We start from the raw sequence: 24,062 nt of genomic DNA, 5'->3' as shown, positions 1-24,062 counted from the left end.
CAAGCCAGTGAGCTTGCATCTGTTGCCGACCTGTTGTGGAGGTAGGCGAATTGCAGTGGGTGCAAGTCCCTGGGCAGGCAGGGGTTCACGAGGAGGTAATATTCAAACAACCAGGAGGAAGCTGAACATGCTGATTAAACTGAGAAGTGTCATTGGCTCAGAGGGCAGATTTATCCTTGTGCTGAGCTGTGATACAGGAATTCATATCGGCGGGGCCTGTCTAAACGTTAGTAAGCAGTCCACTGAACTAGGAACGTACCAGTATGAGGGCTCCCCTCAGGGATTTATTAGCACGGCAACAGAAAACAAAAGCAGAGAGGCAAAAGTTCAACATATTACAACCGAGGCTTGATCTAAATCTTTTACTCCAGGGAAGACAATGGAGTAAGTAAAATGGGTTCTCCACAGTAGCATAGCCGTTAGTGTAACACTATTACAGAACCAGTGACCTGAGGTCAACCAGTCCTGACGAAGGGTCTCGGCCCGAAACGTTGACTGTACCTCTTCCTAGAGATGCTGCCTGGCCTGCTGCGTTCACCAGCAACTTTGATGTGTGTGACCTGAGTTCAATTTGTCTAGAATGCGCTGCCCACAGGGTGGAAGAGGCAGGTATATTACAGGTGTTTAAGAATGGGCACATGAATGTGAGGAAAATAAAAGAATATGGTCTTTATGTAGGTGGAAGGGATTAGTTTAGTCAGCAATTGATTACCTATTTATTAGTTAATTATTAGTTCAGCATGACATTATGAACTGAATATCCTGTTCCATGTTCGAAGTCTGCTCTGATAATGATAAACGCTTTCGTGACGCATTCTCGAATCTTCACGATGAAATGTCTGTTGGAGGATGAGGTTCTCCGAAGTCACCTCACAGACAAAACCTCGATCCAGAAGCACCAGCCCAAATCTCCATTTTGATTATGTAGGGATACAGACCCTTTCAGCTCCAAGTGTCTGCATGCTCAGCTCCACCCATGTGACCAATGAACCTACTAACCCATACAAACACCTTACAGACAGCAGTGGGGTGGGGAGGGGAAGAAGGGATGGCATATAAAAGAACATTTATTGGCTGAGCAGCATTTCAATATCCTCAATATTGACAGCCTGCTACAGAAACACCAACATCCTTGATTGGAAGATCCTTCAAAAAGTAGAGGATACAGCTCAGTCCATCACGAGTAAAGCCCTTCTCACTATTGAGTACATTTACATGGAGCTCTCTTGCAGGGCTATGCTCTCTTTCCACTGCTGCCATTGGGAGGGAGGTACAGGAGCCTCAGGACTCACACTACCAGGTTCAGGAACAGTTATAACCCCTCAACCATCAGGCTCCCGAACCAGACGGGAGAACTTCACTCAACTTCACTCACCCCATCACTGAACTGTTCCCACAACCTATGGACTCATTTTCAGGACTCATGTTCTTGATATTTATTGCTTATTCATTTATTATGATTATTATTGCCTGTCAGACCCAGTGAGTGATGTTAACTCCTGTTTCATAGCTCAGTGAGAGAACTGAGGGATTCTGAGGATTAGTGCTCCTCCAGGTCAATATTGAGACTGCTGATTTTTACATTGCTTGTCAATGATTTAGATAATGGAATTGATGTCTTTGTGGCAAAGTTTGTGGATGATACGAAGATAGGTGGAGGGACAGGTAGTGCTGAGGAAGCTATGTGATTGCAGCAGGACCTAGACAAATGAGCAAAAAAGAATGGGCAAAAAAGTGGCAGATGGAATACAGTGTTGGGAAATGTATGATAATGCATTTTGGTAAAAGGAACGATAGTGCAGACTATTATCTAAATGGGAAGAAAATTCAAACATCAGAGGTGCAGAGGGACTTAGGAGTCCTCGTGCAAGACTCCCAGAAGGCTAATTTACAGATTGAGTCTGTGGTAAAGAAGGCAAATGCAATGTTAGCATTTATTTCAAGAGGAATAGAACATAAAAGCGAGGAGATAATGCTGAGGCTTTATAAGACATTAGTCAGGCTGCACTTGGAGTATTGTCAACAGATTTGGGCCCAATATCTCAGAAAGGATGTGTTGTCATTGGAGAGAGTCCAGAGGAGGTTCACGAGGATGATTCCAGGAATGAAAGAGTTAAAATATGAGGAGCTTTTGGTAGCTTTGGGTCAGTACTCACTGGAATTTAGAAGAATGTGGGTGTCTTATTGAAACCTACGGAATGTTGAAAGGACTAGATAAGGTGGATGTGGAGAGGATGTTTCCTACGGCGAGGGTATCAAGAACTAGAGGGCACAGACTCAAAATTGAGGGGTGATCTTTTAGAACGCAGGTAAGGAGGAATTTCCAGAGAGTAGTAAATCTGTGGAACACTCTGCCACAGACTGCAGTGTAGGCCAAGTTCGTGGGTATATTTAAGGTGGAATTTGATCGTTTCCTGATCGGTCAGGGTATCAAAGAATATGGCGAGAAGGCAGGTGTATGGTGTTGAGTGGGATTTAGGATCCGCCATGGTGGAATGGCGGAGCAGACTTGATGGGCTGACTGGATTAATTCTGCTCCCGTGTCTTATGGTTTTATATGTTAACCCTTTCATTTCTGGGATCATTCTTGTGAACTTCCTCAGGTCCCTCTCCAATGCAACCCAAAAAACTGCTCATAATTCTCAAGTGCAGTCTGATGAATGCCTTCTAAAGCCTCAGCATTACATGATTGTTTTTGTATTCTAATCCTCTCGAAATGAAATCTAACATTCCATTTCCCTTCTTTAACACCGACTTAACCTGAAATTAATTTCAAACAAGAGAAAATCTGCAGATGCTGGAAATCCAACTAACACACACAAAATGCTGGAGGAACTCAGCAGATCAGGCAGCATCTATGGAAAAAAGTCAACGATTTGTGCCAAGGCCCTTCATCAGGATGAGTATCTTCTAACAGCCAATCTCTGACACGCCAGTACCTTCCTTATAATACCATGGGCTCTTAACATGTTAAGCAGCTTCATGTGCGGCACCTTGTCAAAGGCTTTCTGAAATCCAAATATACAAAATCCATTGACTCTCCTTTGTCTATCCTGCCTGCTATTTCCTCAAAGAATTTCAACAGGTTTGTCAGAGAAGATTTCCCCTGTTGGAAACCATGCTGACTTTGGCCAATTTTATCATGTGCCTCCAAGTACCCCGAAACTTCAACCTTAATAATAGTCTCCAACATCTTCCCAACCACTGACTAACTAGCCTAGAATTTCTTTCCTTCTGTCTACCTCCCTTCTTAGGGAGTGGAGTGACATTTGCAATTATCCAGTCCTTTTGAGCCATTCCAAAATCTAGTGATTTTTGAAAGATCATTACTAATGCCTCCACAGTCTCTTCAGCCACCTCTTTCAGAACCCCGGAATGGACATCATCTGGTCCAGGTGACTTATCTACCTTTAGACCTTTCAGTTTCCCAAGCACCTTCTCCTTAGTAATAGCAGCTAAATTCACTTCTGCCCCCCAACACTTGAATTTTTGGCATTCTGCTCGTGCCTTCCATAGTGAAGGCTGATGCAAAATACTTAACCAGTTTGTCCGCCATTTCTTTGTTCCCCATTACTATCTCTCCGGCATCATTTTCCAGAGGTCTGATATCCACTCTCATTTCTCTTTTACTCTTTATATATTTGAAAATAACTTTTCGTATCCTCTTTTATACTATTGGCTAGTTTACCTTCGTATTTCATCTTTTCTGTCTTTGTAGCCTTTTTTTTACTTGTTTTCAGTTGGTTTTAAAAGCTTCCCAATCCTCCACCTTCCAACTATTTTTTGTTACATTATATGCCCTCTCTTTAGTTTTTATGCTGTCTTTGATTTCCCTGTCAGCCAGAGTTGCCACATCCTCTCTTTAGAATGCTTCTTTATCTGGGGGATGGAGCTGTCCTGTGCCTTCTGAATTTCTCCCAGGAACACCAGGTATTGCTGTTTTGCCATCATCCCTGCTAGTGTTTCTTTCCAATCAGATCTGACCTGCTCTTTTCTCATGTCTCTGTAATTCTCTTTACTCCACTGTAATATTGATAGTATTATCTGTAATAATGCCAGAAGTCACACTCACGTCCCCATTTACATCAACAGAACTGTAGTGGAGCGTGTATCAAACTTCAAATTCCTTGATGTCCACATTTCCGAGGATCTCACCTGGTCCCTGAACTCCCATCCAGATCAGAAAGGCGCAACAGCACCTTTATTTCCTGCAGAGCATCAAGAAAGCTCACCTCTATCCCAGGATACTGATGGACTTTTACTGCTGTACCATCGAGAGCATACTCACCAACTGCATCTCAGTGTGGTATGACAATTGTCCCGTATCGGACTGCAAAGCACTCCAGCGTGTGGTGAAAACTGCCCAGTGGATTATCGGCACCCAATTGCCCACCATTGAGAACATCTACCATAAACGCTGCCTGGGCAGGGCGAAAAGCATTATCAGGGATACATCTCACCCTAACCATGGACTTTTTACTCTCCTCCCATCCGGTAGGCGCTACAGGAGCCTCCGCCCCCGCACCAGCAGGCACAGGAAGAGCTTCTTCCCTGAGGCTGTGACCCTGCTGAACCTCACATCACAGCGCTAAGCAGTATTGCATCCGTATTGTACTGTCTCAGTACTTTTATATTTGTGTGCTGTAGCACTTTTTCTATTCGCAGTTATTTTGTAAATAACACTATTCTTTGCATTTCTGGTCAGATGCTAAATGCATTTCATTGCCTTTGTATCTGTACTCGGCACAATGACAATACAGTTGAATCTAATCTAATACATCAGATTTTATCTTTTCCTTCCCAAATTGCAGGCTGAATTATATCATATTATGGTCACTGTCTCCTCAGGGCTCCTTTACCTTAAATTCCCCAAACAAATCTGAGTCATTACGTAGCACCTAATCTAGAATTACCATTCCCCTTGTGGGCTCAACCATAAGCTGCTTAGAAAAGCCATTTTGCAGGCATTCTACAAATTCCTCCCTTGGGACCCAGCACCAACTTATTTTTTCCAATCTACCTGCATTTTGAAATCCCCATGACTATCAAAATGTTGCCCTTTTGGCACGCATTTTCTATCTCCCATTGTAACTTGCAGTCAACATTCTGGCCACTGTTTGGAGGCCTGTACATAACTTCCATCATGGTCTTTTTACACTTACAAGTTTATAACTCTGCCCACAAGGGTTCTATACATTCCAATCCTATGTTACTTCTTTCCAAAGATTTTATTTCATATTTTAACAGCAAAGAGCCATCCCATACCCTCTGTCTATCTGCTTGTCTTCTTGACACACTGTGTGTCCTTGGATGTTAAGATCCTAACTATGATCTTCTTTCAGCTACAATGTCATACCTGACAATCTGTAACTGTGCTAAAGGATCATCTACCTTAATCCGTATACTGTATTCATTCAAATATAACACTTTCAGTCCTGTATTCGTCACCCTTTTTGATTTTGTCTCCCTGTTACATTGCACCTCATCCCACTGACTGGAATTTTACCCTATTATCTGCCTGTCCTTCCTGACAGTCTCACTACACACTGCATCTACTTGTATAGCAGCTGCCTCATCCTCAGCCTCATCACTGTTTCTCACCCCCCTGCCAAATTAGTATAAACCCTCCCTTAGAGATCCAGCAAACCTGCCGACTAGGATATTGGCCCCCTTGAGATCAGGTGTAGCCCACTGTTTTGGTACAGGTTGTAGCTTTCACAGGCTCCTTAAGGTTGTTATAGCCGGGGGTAGTAATGGGGGCAAGCTCTCACTACCTATTAAATGCTCCCAATGGCGTGTGCCTCAAATAGCCTCTGATAACCAAGTCCAGCTCCTGTCCTTCATGTGTAACTTAGCTACTAAGTCTGGTGGAACTGTTTCTACTGACAGAGGGGGCAAAGGCGAGTTACAAGCACCTTAAAACCAGTCGATTCAGGCAGATGGGGTTTGTCAGCCGTGGTTGGCAGCTCATCTCGGAGAAGAAAAACTCTGATCTCAAACCTCCGCTGCCTTGCAGCTATACCCATTCATGGGGAAGGCTTCGGGAGTAAACCCCGAGGGAAAAATCCGGAGCTGGAGTCCCTAAGGCAGTCCTACATTGAGTTCAATGCTGACTGGCAACTCCTGCGACGCTGTTGGTGCCAAACTGTATCGGTCTCTGCTGTTCCTTTGGGTTCATTAGTTGCTTAGAGAGAGGGAACTTGACACATGGGCAACAATTTGATTTCCAAATCGTACTGCCCAGGCTTGCATATTTAGACAGCTAGGACATAATATCCATGGCCAACTCTGACCAACGGAGGCCCCCACCTCACTTTTCACAGAATCAATTCCAATAATCCAGAAATCTGAAACCCTGCCCCCTGCACCAGTTCCTCAGCCACGCATTTATCTGCCAAATCATCCTATTTTTCCCTCACTGGCCTGTGGCACAGGAAGCAATTCTGAGATTGCTACCTTAGGGTCCTGCTTTTCAGATTTCTGCCTAACTGCCTATATTCTCTCTGTAGGACCCCCTCTACTTTCCTACCTATGTCGTTGGTACCAATATGTACCACAACTTCCAGCTGTTCATCCTCCCCCCTTTGGAACACGATGGACCAGATCCGAGACATCCCTGACCTTGGCACCTGGGAGGCAACATACAGTCCCATCCTGGTATCAGTTTCATGTCCACAGAATCAGTTTTCTGCTCCTCTATTTATAGGATCCCTTATCATTACTGCAATTCTCTTCTCCCCACTTCCCTTCTGAGCCACAGAGGCAGACTCAGTGTCAGAGAGCCGGTTGCTGTAGATCCCTCCCCCCCCCCATCCCCACCCCCCGTGGGTTGTCTGCCTCAACAGTATCTGAAGTGGTACACTTATTATTGAGGGATACAGCTACAGGGGTACTCTGCACTGGCTACCTATCCCCTTTCCCTGTCCCAACAGTCACCCAGGTACCTGCCTCCTGCAATCTAGGGGTAACTACCTCCCTATATCTCTGATCAATAACCTCCTCATTCTCCGGTATGAGCCGACGGCCATTGATCTGCAGCTCCAGTTCGTTAACACAGGGTCTAAGGAACAATAGCTCAATGCACCTCACGTGATGTAGTTACCAGGGAGATAAGAGGTGTTCTGGAGATCCCTCATCTTACACAAAGAACATACCACTACCTTCCAATCCAGTCTCAGTGCACTATATACTGACAAAATAAAGAACTTACTGGAAATTTACTTACAACCTCCACCTGTGCTTGCAGAGCCTGTTGTACTGAAGCCAGACCACTCTAACACTGCCCCACTCCCACAATGGCCGCTCCGCCTACACCTCCTTTCTTTTTATTGGCCCTGCGCTGATTGCAGCCCATTGGAAAGGCCCTGAGCTCTTTACAAACATTGTTCTGTGTCACCAACATACTGCTGATTGCAGCCCACCAAAAAATTTTTCAGGGTCTCTCCCCCTCCCCCTGTCCAGAACAGTTGCAGAGCCCTCAGCATTGTCAATGACCCCTCCCATCTATCCAGTAATCTCTTTGACCTCATACCATCAGGCAGAAGGTACTGCAGCATAAGAACAAGGTTGTTAAACTGGGTAACAGCTTCTGCCCCAAAGCTGTGAAGCCTCTGAACATCCTGCTAGAACGATGTAGCAGGAAGAAGCATTACATTGTTCCATGTTTAACTATGTCATATATGCACTTTAAGTCAACAGAAAATCTTTTATTATCTGTTAATATTATTAAATCGGGATTGTTAAGGTTTGCTGGGTAGAGCAGCTCAAAGGATGGGAAGGACTGATTCTGCACTATATTTCTAAATAAATAAATAAAAATCACCAACCTAATCAGCTCTGGGGATCTCCCATCCACTGCCACCAACCTTATAGTTCCCACACCCCGTACTTTCCGTTTCTACCTCCTATCCAAGATCCACAAACCTACCTGTCCAGGTAGACCCATTGTCTCAGCTTGCTCCTGCCCTACTGAACTCATTTCTGCATACCTCAACAATGTTTTATCCCCCATTGTTAAATCCCTTCCCACCTATGTTCATGACATTTCTCATGCTTTGAATTTCTTCAATGATTTTAAGTTCCCTGGCCCCCACCGCCTTATTTTCACCATGGATGTCCAGTCCTTCTATACCTCTATCCCTCACCAGGAAGGTCTCAAAGCTTTCCACTGCTTTTTGGATTCCAGACCTAACCAGTTCCCCTCTACCACCACTCGCCTCCGTCTAGCAGCATTAGTCTTTACTCTTAATAATTTCTCCTTTGGCTCCTCCCACTTCCTCCAAACTAAAGGTGTAGCCATGGGCACCCGTATGGGTCCCAGCTATGCCTGCCTTTTTCTTTCTTTTCAAATCTTTTTATTATTTTTTTCAAAATAAACATGAGTACATCGAAGTAACCAACACTTACAATGTCTCAAGAAAAAAAAATTATATAAAGATTGAAAAAAATTTGTGATGAAAAAAAACTGCTACTAAGCAAGAAAAGCGGAGAAAAAAGAAAAATCCCATTAGGTGTTCAACCCCGGAGCCATGCATCATACATAAAGCTTCTAAAGATCAACATCAAACCGCCAGCAAAAAAAAAGTACCAAAAAAATTTAAAATTAGATCATGGAGAATCCATCAATTAACTCAAATGATAATAACGAGCAAATGAGCCCCATCTTTTCTCAAAATCAAACATAGGTTCAAAGGTTCAACTTCTAATTTTCTCCTAACTAAGACATAGCATCACTTGAGAGAACCATTGTGATAACGTGGGAGCTGATGTATCCTTCCACTTCAACAAAATGGCCCCTCTAGCTGTCAATGTAACAAATGCAATAATGTGTTGGTCAGACACAGATACCATGGACATTTTGAGAAATTATTCCAAAAAGCACAGTTAATTTGTTAGGTTGTAAATTAATTTTAAGTGCTTTAGAAATTGTCAAAAAAAACTGACTTCCAGAACTGTTCCAGTATAGAACAAGACCAAAACATATGTGTCAGTGTAGCTGTCTCAGTTTTACATCTATCACAATAACTATCAACATCAGGGAATATTTTAGACAATGTCTCCTTCGTCAAATGGTAACGATGTACAATTTTAAATTGAATCAGTGAATGACTAGCACAGATCGAAGAAGAGTTAACCAGTTCAGAATCCGCGTCCAATCTTTCATTGTAAAAGTCAAATGAATTCCTTTTCCCAATCTTGTTTAATCTTAAATAAAGGACACTTATCCCATTGCAATAGTAAATTATAAATTCTTCCAAAGGAACCCTTCATCGAAAGGTTCATACTCATAATAGCATCTAACAGGTCAGCATCCAATATGTGAGGAAAATTACTTAAATATTTTTGTAAGAAATGTCTAAGTTGGAGATATTGTAAAATGGGTGAGTATGAAAGAGAATATTTATCAACTAATTGTTCAAAGGACATCAGTCTACCTTCTTTAAATAAATCCAAAAAAGAATTAATACCTTTATTTTTCCAAAGTAAAAAAATTGGATCACTCAAAGAAGGCTTAAAAAAGTAAAAGTATGCCTGCCTTTTTGTTGGCTTTGTGGAACAATCGATGTTCCAAGCCTATACTGGTATCCGTCCCCCACTTTTCCTTCACTACATCGACGACTGCATTGGCGCTGTTTCCTGCATGCATGCTGAGCTCGTTGACTTCCTTAACTTTGCCTCCAACTTTCACCCTGCCCTCAAATTTACCTGGTCCATTTCCAACACCCCCCTTCCCTTTCTGGATCTTTCTGTCTCTATCTCTGGAGACAGCTTATCTACTGATGCCTACTATAAGCTTACAGACTCTCACAGCTACCTGGCCTGTTCCTCTTCTCACCCTGTCTCTTGTAAGAATGCCATCCCCTTCTCGCAATTCCTCCATCTCCGCCACATCTGCTCTCAGGATGAGGCTTTTCATTCTAGGACGAAGGCGATTTCCTCCTTTTTTAGAGGAGGGGGCTTCCCTTCCTCCACCATCAACTCTGCTCTCAACGCATCTCTCCCATTTCACGCACATCTGCTATCACCCCATTCTCCAACCACCCCAGTAGGAATAGGGTTCCCCTGGTCCTCACCTACCACCCCTCCAGCCTCCGGGTCCAACATATTATTCCCCGTAACTTCTGCCACCTCCAACGGGATCCCACCACTAAGCACATCTTTCCCTCCCCCACCTCTCTGCTTTCCGCAGGGATCGCTCCCTACGCAACTCCCTTGCCCATTCGTCCCCCCCATCCCTCCCCACTGATCTCCCTCCTGGCATTTATCCTTGTAAGCAGAACAAGTGCTACACATGCCCTTACACTTCCTCCCTCACCACCATTCAGGGCCCCAGACAGTCCTTCCAGGTGAGGCAACACTTCACCTGTGAGTCAACTGGGGTGATATACTGCGTCCGGTGCTCCCGATGTGGCCTTCTATATATTGGCAAGACCCGACGCAGGCTGGGAGACCATTTCGCTGAACACTTATGCTCTGTCCGCCAGAGAAAGCAGGATCTCCCAGTGGCCGCACATTTTAATTCCACATCGCATTCCCGTTCTGATATGTCTATCCACGGCCTCCTCTACTGTAAAGATGAAGCCACACTCAGGTTGGAGGAACAACACCTTATATTCCATCTGGGTAGCCTCCAACCTGATGGCATGAACATGGACTTCTCTAACTTCTGCTAATGCCCCACCTCCCCCTTGTACCCCATCCATTATTTATTTTTATACACACATTCTTTTTCTCTCTCTCCTTTTTCTCCCTCTGTCCCTCTCACTATACCCCTTGCCCATCCTCTGGGTTTCCCCCCCTTACCCCTTTTCCTTCTCCCTGGGCCTCCTGCCCCATGATCCTCTCATATCCCTTTTGTCAATCACCTGTCCAGCTCTTGGCTCCATCCCTCCCCCTCCTGTCTTCTCCTATCATTTTGGATCTCCCCCTCCCCCTCCAACTTTCAAATCTCTTACTCACTCTTCCTTCAGTTAGTCCTGACGAAGGGTCTCGGCCTGAAACATCAACTGTACCTCTTCCTAGAAATGCTGCCTGGCCTGCTGCGTTCACCAGCAACTTTGATGTGTGTTGCTTGAACTTCCAGCATCTGCAGAATTCCTGGTGTTTGTGTGCTGAAATATGGCAGATGGAATTTAATGCAGACAAATGCGAGGAATTGCACTTCTGTTGAACCAACCAGGGTAGCTCCTGCACAGTGAGCGGCAGGGCACTGAGGAATGCAGTAGAACAAAGGGATCTGGGAATTCAGGTCCATAATTCATCGGAAGTGGTGTCACTGGTAGACGGGTTTGGAAAGAAAGCGTTCGGCACATTGGTCTTCATAAAAGAAAGTACTGAATCGAGGAGATGGGAGAGTCAAGAGAGTGTGGAATGAGCTGCCAGCATGAGTCACGGACGAGAGCTCAATTTCAAGAGTTAAGAGAAGTTTGGAGAGGTAAATGGATAGTAGGGATATGGAGGGCAATGGTTGCAGTGAAGGTTGATGGGAGCAGGTAGTTTAAATGCTTTTGGCATGGGCTAGGTGAACTGAAGGGCCTGTTTCTATGCTGTATTTTCTATGACTCTATATATCTCCTTTAATAATATATTTACTTTGAGCTTTGAAAATTTACAAGGATGTGGCTGGGAATTATGGACTTAAGGGATAGGGAAAGATAGAATAGGTTGGCACTTTAGCCCTGGAGCATAGGAAAATGAGGGCAGATTTAATAGAGGTATACAAAATAATGTGCAGGTATAGATAGGGTAAATGCAAGCTGTCTCTTTCCACTGAGGTTGGGTGAGACGAGAATTGGAGGTCGTGGGTTAAGGGTGAAAGGTGTAATGTTTAAGGGAGCATGAGGGGAAACTTCTTCACTCAGAGGGTGGTGAGAGTGTGGAACATGTTGCCAGTGGAAGTCGTGGATGTGGGTGCAAGTTCAACAGAAATTTGATTGGTACACGGATGGGAAGAGTGTGAGTGGCTATGATCTGAATGTGAGTCGATGGGACGTGAGAGGATAACAAGATGGGCCGAAGGGCTGTTTCTCTGTTGCTGTTATTGGTGCTTCTTGTGTTATTCTGCCGAGAATAGGTGGCTTGTTGTGGTGATGCCAGAATGTGTGGCCACAGTTGCAGGCTAGCCCTCAGCACATCTTTCAGTTGTGTTGGTCGGTGATGCAGATGATACATTTAATTATTGGCTTCAACGTGCATGTGACAAATAAAGGAATCCGACTCTGATCTCAGTCTGAATTTAACAGCTCAGGAAACTCTGATCTCAGTCTGAATCTAACAGCACAGGAGACGCTGAATCTGACTCTGATCTCAGTCTGAATCTAACAGCACAGGAGACTCTGAGTCCGACCGATCTCAGTCTGAATCTAACAGCACAGGAGACGCTGAATCCAACTGATCTCAGTCTGAATTTAACCGCACAGGAGACTCTGATCTCAGTCTGAATCTAACAGCACAGGAGACTCTGATCTCAGTCTGAATCTAACAGCACAGGAGACTCTGAATCTGACTGATCTCAGTCTGAATTTAACAGCACAGGAGACTCTGATCTCAGTCTGAATCTAACAGCACAGGAGACTGATCTCAGTCTGAATCTAACAGCACAGGAGACTGATCTCAGTCTGAATCTAACAGCACAGGAGACTCTGAATTCAGTCTGAATCTAACAGCACAGAAGACTCTGATCTCAGTCTGAATCTAACAGCACAGGAGACTCTGAATCCGACTGATCTCAGTCTGAATCTAACAGCACGGGAGACTCTGATCTCAGTCTGAATCTAACAGCACAGGAGACTGATCTCAGTCTGAATCTAACAGCACAGGAGACTGATCTCAGTCTGAATCTAACAGCACAGGAGACAGAGCGAGCAATGGCACAGACCAGGCTCCACGAAAGATAAAGAAATGGGTGAATTATTTATTTATTTATGATGTTTGGCAGGAAGAATTAAAAAAAAACAGGCATTTGAAATGGGAGCAAGGACATGCCCTCTTCTCATTGCTACTATCAGGGGGAAGGTGCAGGAGACTGAAGACCCCACTTCTTCCCCTTTGCTATCAGATTTCTGAACGGTCTGTAAACCCATGAACATTATCTCACTGTTTTACTTTCTGTTCTCTTGTTGCATTACTTGATTAATTCATTTTTTAAAAACATACTTATTATAATGCATTGCACTGTTCTGCTGCCACAATGCAACAACTTTCATGACAGACAGTTTGCCAGTGATGTTAAACCTGATTTGCATTCTGAGGTTTTGGCTGAAGAGGCTTTGACTACATTCATTTAAGGCTCCAACAAGCCTCATAGATGTACAGTGGACAGAATTCTGTCTGGTCATATTACTGCCTGGTGTGTGATTTCCAGTGTACAGGAACACAAAGAGATCAGTGAGATCACATCTAGTTGTACCACGTTCTGGTGTGTGATCTCCAGCACACAGGAACACAAGGGGATCAGTGAGATCACATCTAGTTGTACCACGTTCTGGTGTGTGATTTCCAGTGTACAGGAACACAAGGGGATCAGTGAGATCACATCTAGTTGTACCACGTTCTGGTGTGTGATCTCCAGCACACAGGAACACAAGGGGATCAGTGAGATCACACCTAGTTGTACCACGTTCTGGTGTGTGATTTCCAGTGTACAGGAACACATGGGGATAGTGTGATCACATCTAGTTGTACCACGTTCTGGTGTGTGATCTCCAGTGTACAGGAACACACGGGGATCAGTGAGATCACACCTAGTTGTACCACGTTCTGGTGTGTGATCTCCAGTGTACAGGAACACACTGGGATAGTGAGATCACACCTAGTTGTACCATGTTCTGATGTGTGATCTCCAGCACACAGGAACACAAGGGGATCAGTGAGATCACACCTAGTTGTACCACGTTCTGGTGTGTGATTTCCAGTGTACAGGAACACAAGGGGATCAGTGAGATCACACCTAGTTGTACCACGTTCTGGTGTGTGATTTCCAGTGTACAGGAACACAAGGGGATCAGTGAGATCACACCTAGTTGTACCACGTTCTGGTGTATGATCTCCAGTGTACAGGAACACAAGGGGATCAGTGAGATCACACCTAGTTGTACCACGTTCTGGTGTGTGATTTCCAGTGTACAGGAACACACGGGGATAGTGTGATCACATCTAGTTGTACCACGTTCTGGTGTGTGATCTCCAGCACACAGGAACACACGGGGATAGTGTGATCACATCTAGTTGTACCACGTTCTGGTGTGTGATCTCCAGCACACAGGAACACACGGGGATAGTGTGATCACATCTAGTTGTACCACATTCTGGTGTGTGATCTCCAGTACACAGGAACACAAGGGGATAGTGTGATCACACCTAGTTGTACCATGTTCTGGTGTGTGATCTCCAGTGTACAGGAACACAAGAGGCTACAGAGAGTGGAGGACTCAACCAGTTCCATCATGAGTACAACTCTTCCCACCATTGAGAACATCTACAAGAGCTGATGTCTCAGGAAGGCAACGTCAATCTTCAGAGACCCCACCGTCTGGGCCGTGCCGTCCGCTCAATTCTGCCTTCAGGCAGGAGGTACCACTACCTGAAGACCCACACCTTGAGGTTCAACAACAGCTTCTCCCCCACTGCCATCAGGCTGTTGAACACGCCTGAAAAGTCCGACTGTATTGTATTCCAGTTGGCACAGTAGTGTAGTGGCTAAAATAATGCTTTGCAGTGCCAACAATCAGGATTTCATTCCTGTTGCTGTCTGTAAGCAGACTGTACATTCTCACTGTGACCATGTGGCTTTCTCCCAGTGGTCCGTTTTCATACCACATTTCGAAGATGTACGGGTTAGGGTTAGTTAGTTGTGGGTATGCTATGTTGGCACTGGAATCACGGTGACCAATGCCAGCTGCCCCCAGCACATCCTCGGAGTGTGTTGGTCGTTAATACAAATGGTGCATTTCACTGTATGTTTCGATGTACACCTGACAAAAGATGCTAATCTATAATCTTTAACACAAGAGATTCTGTAGATGCTGGAAATGCAGAACAACACATACAAAGTGCTGGGGGAGCTCAACAGGTCAGGCATCACCCATTGAGCGGAATAAAAAGTCAATATTTCAGGTTGAGACGCATCATCAATTCTGGAAATTAAGGGTGAAGGTGGAGGGAGGGGCAGGAGTTCAAGTTGACAGGTGACAGGCAAGTCCAAGTGAGGAGGAAAGGTAGGTGAGTGAACTGAGAAGCTGAGAGGGGACAGGTGGAAAAGGTAAAGGGCTGAAGAAGAGGAATCTAATAGGCAAAGAGAATGGATCATTGACTGTTTATTCCAGATAGAGTGAATGTGGAGAGGATGCACGGGTGTTCCGGCAGTGTGGGAGTCTATGACCAGAGGGCACAGCCTCAGAACACAAGGAGATCCAGTTAGAAAACAGATGCAGAGGAATTTCTTTAGCTAGAGGGTGGTGAATTCTATGGAATTCATTGCCACAGACGGATGTAGCCAAATCGTTGGGTATATTTTAAGTGGAGATTGATAGGTTCTTGATTAGTAAAGGCATCAAGGGTTATGGGGAGTAGGCAGGGGAATGGGGTTGAGAGGATTAATAATCAGCTATGATGGAATAGCAGATCAGACTCAATGGGCTGAATGGCCTAATTCTGCTCCCATGTCTTATGGTCTTATTCCTCTCCATCAATGCTGTCTGACCTGCTGAGTTCCTCCAGTATTTTATGTGTCTTGCTCTTTAAATATTTACTGCTACGAGAAGCTAAATTTGGTGGCATTTATACCCTGGGTGGGTATGTCTGACATTAAGCTTACAGTTAATAAATTGGATGCCCGGCTGCCTTCTTGGGATTGGAACTTGGGGTCTCTGCGGCTTTGCTGTGACCTCTGGATGGTGCCCGGGGCCCAGCAATCTAACAACCAAGCCACTATCCTGACTGTAGCATGTCATTCATTTCACCAACTGTTGGTCCTCCACTGATCTGCGATGGGGAACTCGGTGATGGATCAGAGGTGCAGAGATTCAGTAACTCTAAATTTCTGGGTGTCACTATCTCAGAGGGCCTGTCCGAGACCCATCATTTGAATATTATTGTGAAGAAAGCATAACAGCACCTCTACTTCCTCAGGAGTCTGCGGAGGTTCGGCATGTCATCGAAAACCTTGGCAAACTTCTCTAGATGTGTGGTGAAAAGTGTGCTGGCTGGTTGGATATGGCCTGGTATGGGAACACCAATGCCTTTGAATGGAAACCCCTACAAAAGGTAGTGGATTTGGGCGAGTACATCATGGGTAAAACCCTCCCAAACATTGAGCACATGTACATGAAAAGTTGACATAGAAAAACAGCATCCATCATTGGAGATCCTCAGCACCCAGACTTTGCTCTTTTCTCACTGCTGCCATCCAGTGTAAGGTACAAGAGCCCCAGGACTCGCACCACCAGGTTCAGGATCAGTTACTGCCTTCAGCCACCAGGCTCTTGAACAAAAAGGGATAGCTACACTCATTTAAGGACTCTTATATTGTTATTTCATGCTTGTTATTTATTGCTATTTATTTATTTATTATCTGCATTTCCACAGTTTGTTTACAGTTTACAGATACTGTTTTCAGTTATTGTTCTATAGATTTGCTAAGTATGCCCGAATGCACATGGGGATAAGATCCCATGACCTATTAAATGCTCCACAATGGCGTGCATGTCAAATAGCCTCTGACAACCAGTCCAGCACCTGGTCTTAATGTGTGGCTTAAAGGAACCAGTTCTACTGACAGGAGCAGATTAATGGTGCCTTAAACAAGTCACTCACGGGGAAGGCTACAGGAGTAAACCCGAGGAAAGATCCGAGGATGAAATCCCTAAGGCGGTCCTATGTTTTTGATCAACTCTGACGGGCATCTCCTGTGATGCTACTGATGCTGAGCTGTGTAACTGCATCAGTCTCGGCTGCTCGTTTGCGTTCATCAGCCGAGAGGAGAGGGGGAGTCTGCAGCATGGGCAGCAGGCTGCTCCCCATATCGTACTGCCCTGGCTTGTGTTTTGTGTAGACAGCTAGGATACAACATCCATAGCTGATAGAACACAGCACCCATAGGTGACAGACTGATAGGACACAGTACCGATAGGTGATAGACAGGACACAGCACCCACAGGTGACAGACTGATAGGAAACAGCACCCATAGGTGACAGACTGATAGGACACAGCACCGATAGGTGATAGACAGGACACAGCACCCACAGGTGACAGACTGATAGGAAACAGCACCCATAGGTGACAGACTGATAGGACACAGCACCGATAGGTGATAGACAGGACACAGCACCCATAGGTGACAGACTGATAGAACACAGCACCCATAGGTGACAGACTGATAGGACACAGCACCGATAGGTCATAGACAGGACACAGCACCCATAGGTGACAGACTGATAGGAAACAGCACCCATAGGTGATAGACAGATAGGACACAGCACCCATAGGTGACAGACTGATAGGACACAGCACCCATAGGTGATAGATAGGACACAGCACCCATAGGTGACAGACTGATAGGACACAGCACCCATAGGTGACAGACTGATAGGACACAGCACCCATGACTGATAGGACACAGCACCCATAGGTGACAGACTGATAGGACACAGCACCGATAGGTCATAGACAGGACACAGCACCCATAGGTGACAGACTGATAGGAAACAGCACCCATAGGTGATAGACAGATAGGACACAGCACCCATAGGTGACAGACTGATAGGACACAGCACCCATAGGTGACAGACTGATAGGACACAGCACCCATAGGTGATAGATAGGACACAGCACCCATAGGTGACAGACTGATAGGACACAGCACCCATGACTGATAGGACACAGCACCCATAGGTGACAGACCGATAGGACACAGCACCCATGACTGACAGACTGATAGGACACAGCACCCATAGGTGACACACTGATAGGACACAGCACCCATGACTGACAGACTGATAGGACACAGCACCCACAGGTGACAGACTGATAGGACACAGCACCCATAGATGACAGACCGATAGGACACAGCACCCATGACTGACAGACTGATAGGACACAGCACCCATAGGTGACACACTGATAGGACACAGCACCCATGACTGACAGACTGATAGGACACAGCACCCACAGGTGACAGACTGATAGAACACAGCACCCATAGGTGACAGACTGATAGGACACAGCACCGATAGGTCATAGACAGGACACAGCACCCATAGGTGACAGACTGATAGGAAACAGCACCCATAGGTGATAGACAGATAGGACACAGCACCCATAGGTGACAGACTGATAGGACACAGCACCCATAGGTGATAGATAGGACACAGCACCCATAGGTGACAGACTGATAGGACACAGCACCCATAGGTGACAGACTGATAGGACACAGCACCCATGACTGATAGGACACAGCACCCATAGGTGACAGACTGATAGGACACAGCACCGATAGGTCATAGACAGGACACAGCACCCATAGGTGACAGACTGATAGGAAACAGCACCCATAGGTGATAGACAGATGGGACACAGCACCCATAGGTGACAGACTGATAGGACACAGCACCCATAGGTGATAGATAGGACACAGCACCCATAGGTGACAGACTGATAGGACACAGCACCCATAGGTGATAGATAGGACACAGCACCCATAGGTGACAGACTGATAGGACACAGCACCCATGACTGATAGGACACAGCACCCATAGGTGACAGACCGATAGGACACAGCACCCATGACTGACAGACTGATAGGACACAGCACCCATAGGTGACACACTGATAGGACACAGCACCCATGACTGACAGACTGATAGGACACAGCACCCACAGGTGACAGACTGATAGGACACAGCACCCATAGGTGACAGACCGATAGGACACAGCACCCATGACTGACAGACAGATAGGACACAGCACCCATAGGTGACAGACTGATAGGACACAACACCCATGACTGACAGACAGATAGGACACAGCACCAATAGGCGATAGGCGACAGGACACAGCACATATAGTTGACCCTGAGCAGTAGAGGGCCTCGGTTCTGGATTTCCAGTATCTGCAGACTGTCTTGTGTTTACTGTTCAATGGCAGGATGGTGTCAGAGCCGTACCCTGTTCCAGCAGGAAACAGTGGACTCTAATTTGGTAAAGTCAACTTGAGTGGGCAGATTTTCATTGTGGCGAGCTTGGTGGTGTCTGGTTCCAAGCACAGACAGAAGTAAGGGTACAGCTTCTCAGTAAAGGTGTCTGTAAAGCTGAAGAGAAGGCTCATGTTCTCAGCGTTATAAAACGACACCTTTCCTCCCTTGATGTCCAGATAGACACGGATGATCTGGGGCTTAATAGACAATTCAGTGCGCCAGGGCGACGTACAGGCATAATATTCCCCTCCATCCATCATGCCAATGGCCCAAAACCCGTTCTCCGTGTCAACCTGAAGAACATCTTTCCTCCGGACGGATTCCTTGGCCACTCCTAGGCACCATCCGCTCTGTCCCTTCACGTCCACGTCCCAGTGGTGCCTGCCCATGGTGAATCCCTCCGAACCCAGTACCGAGACGCAGGAGTCAAACCGCTCGGGGTTGTCCGGCAGCCGCTGCTTGGACGGGAAGTAGCCCATCATGGTCAGGTCCTCGGAGAGCTGGAGCCAGGGAGCGGCTGTATTCGGGTCCAGTGTGACTGGCACTGCCATCCAGGGAAACCAGAAAAACAAGGTAACACAATTATGTTCTCTCATGACTACCTCCCAGTCTATCAATATCTATCTGCAAGAAGTGCTTTAAGAGGCAGGCCATGGCACACGTCAACTCCAGCCTCCCAGACCATAACACCATGAAACATAGCAACAGAATTAGGCCATTTGGCCCATCGAGTCTTCTGCTCCATTCCATCACGGCTAATTTATTATCCCTCTCAACCCCATTCTTCTGCCTTCTCCCTGTAACCTTTGACCCCCATATTAATCAAAAACCTATCAGCCTTCACTTTAAATACACCAATGACTTGGCCTCCACAGCCACCTGTGGTAATGAATTCCACACATTCACCACCCCATGAATAAAAAAATCTTCTTCATCTCTACTCTCACTGGACGTCTCTATTCTGAATCATCTACAGGAATCATCCTCTTCACAGTCACTCCATCTGGCCTTTCAATATTCAATAGGTTTCAATGCAATCCACCATCATTCTTCTCAACTCCAGGTAAACTGACTTGTAAGTTACTTCCTCTCTGTTCTTATTTGTTCACTCCTCATCTATCAGTGCCTAGTTTAGTGAGAATGGCTCCAGGGGCAGTGTTTTGTACTCTGTGTGGGATGTAGGGAGTCTAGAGACTGGATAAACACATCTGCACCAGGTGTATCGAGTTGCAGATCCTGACAGAACGCATTAAGGAACTGGAGCTGCAACTCGATGACCTTCGACTCACACGGGAGAATGAGGAGCTGATGGACAGGAGCTACAGAGAGATAGTTACCCCTAGGTTGCAGGAGACGTAAAAGGCAGACAAAATTGAAAAGGGTTAACTCAGGACTGAAGGTGTTATATTTGAATGCCCACAGTATGTGGAATAAGGTAGATGAACTTGCAGCACAGTTGCAGATTGGCAGGTATGATGTTGTAGGCAACACTGAATCATGGCTGAAAGATTACAGCTGGGAGTTTAATGTCCAAGAATACACATTGTATCGAAAGGACAGGCAGGAAGGCAGAAAGGGAAGTGGCATGTGCTCTCTGCTGGTAAAAATGAAATTAAATCATTCAAAGAGGTGACATGGGGTCGAAAGGTGTTGAATTGTTGTGGATAGAGCTAAGGAACCGCCAGGGTAAAAAGACCCTGATGGGAGATGTATATAGAACCCCAAACAGTAGTAAAGATGTGGGCTACAAGTTACAACGGGAGATAGAAAATGCATGCCAAAAGTGCAATGTTACAATGGTCATGGGGGATTTCAATATGCAGGTAGATTGGGAAAATCAGATTGGTGCTGGATTCCAAGAGGAGGAATTTCTAGAGTGCCTACGAGTTGGCTTTTTAGAGCAGCTCATGGTTGAGCCCACTAGAGAATCAGCTATTCTGGATTGGGTGCTGTGCAATGAACCAGACTTTGAAAGGTTCAAAGGTACAATTTAATGTTCGAGAAATGTATACAATATACATCCTGAAATGCTTTTTCTTCACAACCATCCACAAAAACAGAGGAGTTTCCCCAAAGAATGAACAACAGGTAAATGTTAGAACCCCAGATTAGAGAGCCTAAGGTAAAAGAACCTTAATGGGAAACATGACCGAATTCACCCTGAAATTTGCGAAGAGAAGCTGAAGTCAGATGTATCAGTATAACAGTGGAGTAAAGGAAATTACAGAGGCGTGACAGAGGTATTGGCCAGAACTGATTGGAAAAGAATAGTGGCAGGGATGAAGGCAGAGCAGCAATGGCTGGAATTTCTGGAAGCAATTTGGAAGGCACAGGATATACACATCCCAAGGAGAAAGAAATATTCTAAAGACAAGATGACACAACCATGGCTAACAAGACGAGTCAAAACCAACATAAAAGCCAAAGAGAGGGCAGATAATAGAGCAAAGATTAGCAGGAATATGAGGATTGGGAAGCTTTTAAATACCAACAGAAGACAAATAAAAAAGTCAGTAAGAAGGAAAAGATGGAACTCAAAAGTGAGCTAGCCAATAATATGAAAGAGGATGCCAAAAGTTTCTTCGGATACATAAAGTGTAAAAGAGGGGTGAGAATGGATATCAGACCACTGGAAAACAATGCTGGAATAATGGGGTGGGGGGACAAGGAAATGGTGGACAAAAAGCGTGAGTATTTTGCATCAGTCTTCACTGTGGAAGACACGAGCAGCAAGTTGGAAGCTCCATGTGGCAGAGGTCAAGAAGTGTGGGAAGTTACCATTAATAGAGAGAAAGTTCTTGTGAAACTGAAAGGTCTGAGGGTAGATGAGTCACCTGGACAGACAAATTGGACGAACGGGCAAAAAAGTGGCAGAAGGAATAGAGTGTTGAGAAATGTATTTTGGTCAAAGGCACAACAGTGTAAACTATTACCTAAATGGGGAGAGCGTTCAAACAGAGGTGCAGAGGGATTTAGGAGTCCTCGTGCACGACTCCCAGAAAGTTAGTTTACAGAGTGAGTCTGTCAGATGCAGCAAGCTATCAAGAAGGCAAATGGAATGTTGGCCTTCATTGCTAGAGGGATTGAATTTAAGAGCAGGGAGGTTATGCTGCAACTGTACAGGGTACTGGTGAGGCTGCACCTGGAGTACTGCGTGCAGAGGAGGTTCACCAGGTCGGTTCCAGAGCTGAAGGGTTAGACTATGAGGAGAGATAGAGTCGCCTGGGATTGTACTCTCCGAAATTCAGAAGAATGACAGGAGGTCTTACAGAAACATATAAAATTATGAAAGGGATAGATAAGATAAGATAGTGGCAGGAAAGTTGTTTCCACTGTATGTGAGACTAGAACTAGGGGGCATAGCTTCAGGAGCGTAGATTTAGGATAGAGATGAGGAGGATATATTTAAGACAAGGTTGGATACATTTTTGAATAGTTAGGGTAATTAAGGGTTATGAGGAAGAGGCAGGTAGGTGGAGATGATCAGCCATGATCTTATTGAATAGTGGAGAAGGCTCAATGGGCTAGATGGCCGACTCCTGCTCCTATTCCCTATGTTCTTAAAAAAGGCGATTGCAATATTGGCATTTATTTCAAGAGGACTAGAATATAAAAGCAAGGATGTAATGTTGAGACTTTATAAAGCACTGGTGAGGCCTCAATTGGGAGTATTGTGAGCAGTTTTGTGCCCCTTGTCATAGAAACATAGAAAACCTACAGCACAATACAGGCCCTTCAGCCCACAAAGTTGTGCCGAACATGTCCCTAACTTAGAAATTACTAGGCTTACCCATAGCCCTCTATTTTTCTAAGCTCCATGTACCTATCCAGGAGACTCTATCGTATCTGCCTCCACCACCATTGCCAGCAGCCCATTCCACGCACTCACACTCTCTGTGTTAAAAACACTCCCCTGACATCTCCTCTGTACCTACTCCCCAGCACCTTAAACCTGTGTCCTCTAGTGGCAACCATTTCAGCCCTGGGAAGAAGCCTCTGACTATCCACATGATCAATGCCTCTCATCATCTTTTACACCTCTATCCGATCACCTCTCATCCTCCATTGCTTCAAGGAGAAAAGGCCGAGTTCACTCAACCTATTCTCATAAGGCATGCTCCCCAATCCAGACAACATCCTTGTAAATCTCCTCTGCACCCTTTCTATGGTTTCCACATCCTTCCTGTAGTGAGGCAACCAGAACTGAGCAAAGTACTCCAAGTGGGGTCTGACCGGGGTCCGATATAGCTGTCTTAGAAAGGATGTGCTGAAACTGGAGAGCATTTAAAGGAGGCTCGTGAAAATGATTTCAGGATTGAATGACTTGTCATATGAAGCGCGTTTGATGGCTCTGGTCCTGTATTCACTGGAATTCAGAAGACTGAAATGTGACCTAATTGAAACCCATCAACTGGTGAACGGCCTTAATAGAAGCCTATCGAATATTGAAAAGTCTAGGTGGAGAGGATGTTTCTTATTATGGTGGAATGTAAGACCAGAGGACACAGCCTCAGAATAGAAGGGCATCCTTTTAGAACAGAGATGAGGAGGAATTTCTTTAGCCAGAGGGTGGTGAATCCGTGGAATTCGCTGGCAGCTGTGGACCTCACATCTTTATGTACATTTAAGGCAGAGGTTGACAGACTCTTGATTGTTCAGGGCATGAGGGGATACAGAGGAAAGATAGGAGATTGGGGTTGAGAGTAAATAAGGATCTTCCATGGTGAAATGGCACAGCAGACTTGATGAGCCAAATGGCCTAATCCTGCTCCTATATCTTTTGGAGTACATGCCCAGAACCATTAAATGTTCCTCATACATTAATCCTTTCATGATGATACAACCATTGTTGGTAGAACCTCAGATGGATAC

The 24,062-nt window shown here is 45.3% G+C and overlaps 1 protein-coding gene across 1 annotated transcript in view; it reads right to left on the bottom strand.

The window, feature by feature from the left end:
- Positions 1 to 13,908: 13,908 nt before the first annotated feature.
- LOC140201104 (zinc-binding protein A33-like) overlaps positions 13,909 to 24,062 on the bottom strand; it is a 45,426-nt gene continuing 35,272 nt past the window's right edge. Inside the window, exon 6 of the mRNA XM_072264707.1 lies at positions 13,909 to 19,734. Within this exon, the coding sequence (XP_072120808.1) occupies positions 19,187 to 19,734 (548 nt within the window). The 3' untranslated portion in view covers positions 13,909 to 19,186. The remainder of the gene's footprint in view (positions 19,735 to 24,062) is intronic.

This window comes from Mobula birostris, chromosome 8, assembly GCF_030028105.1.
Source record: "Mobula birostris isolate sMobBir1 chromosome 8, sMobBir1.hap1, whole genome shotgun sequence".
Taxonomy (NCBI): Eukaryota; Metazoa; Chordata; class Chondrichthyes; order Myliobatiformes; family Myliobatidae; genus Mobula; species Mobula birostris.
Note: the sequence above shows the minus strand (reverse complement) of the source record. Positions and strands in the feature narration are given on the sequence as shown.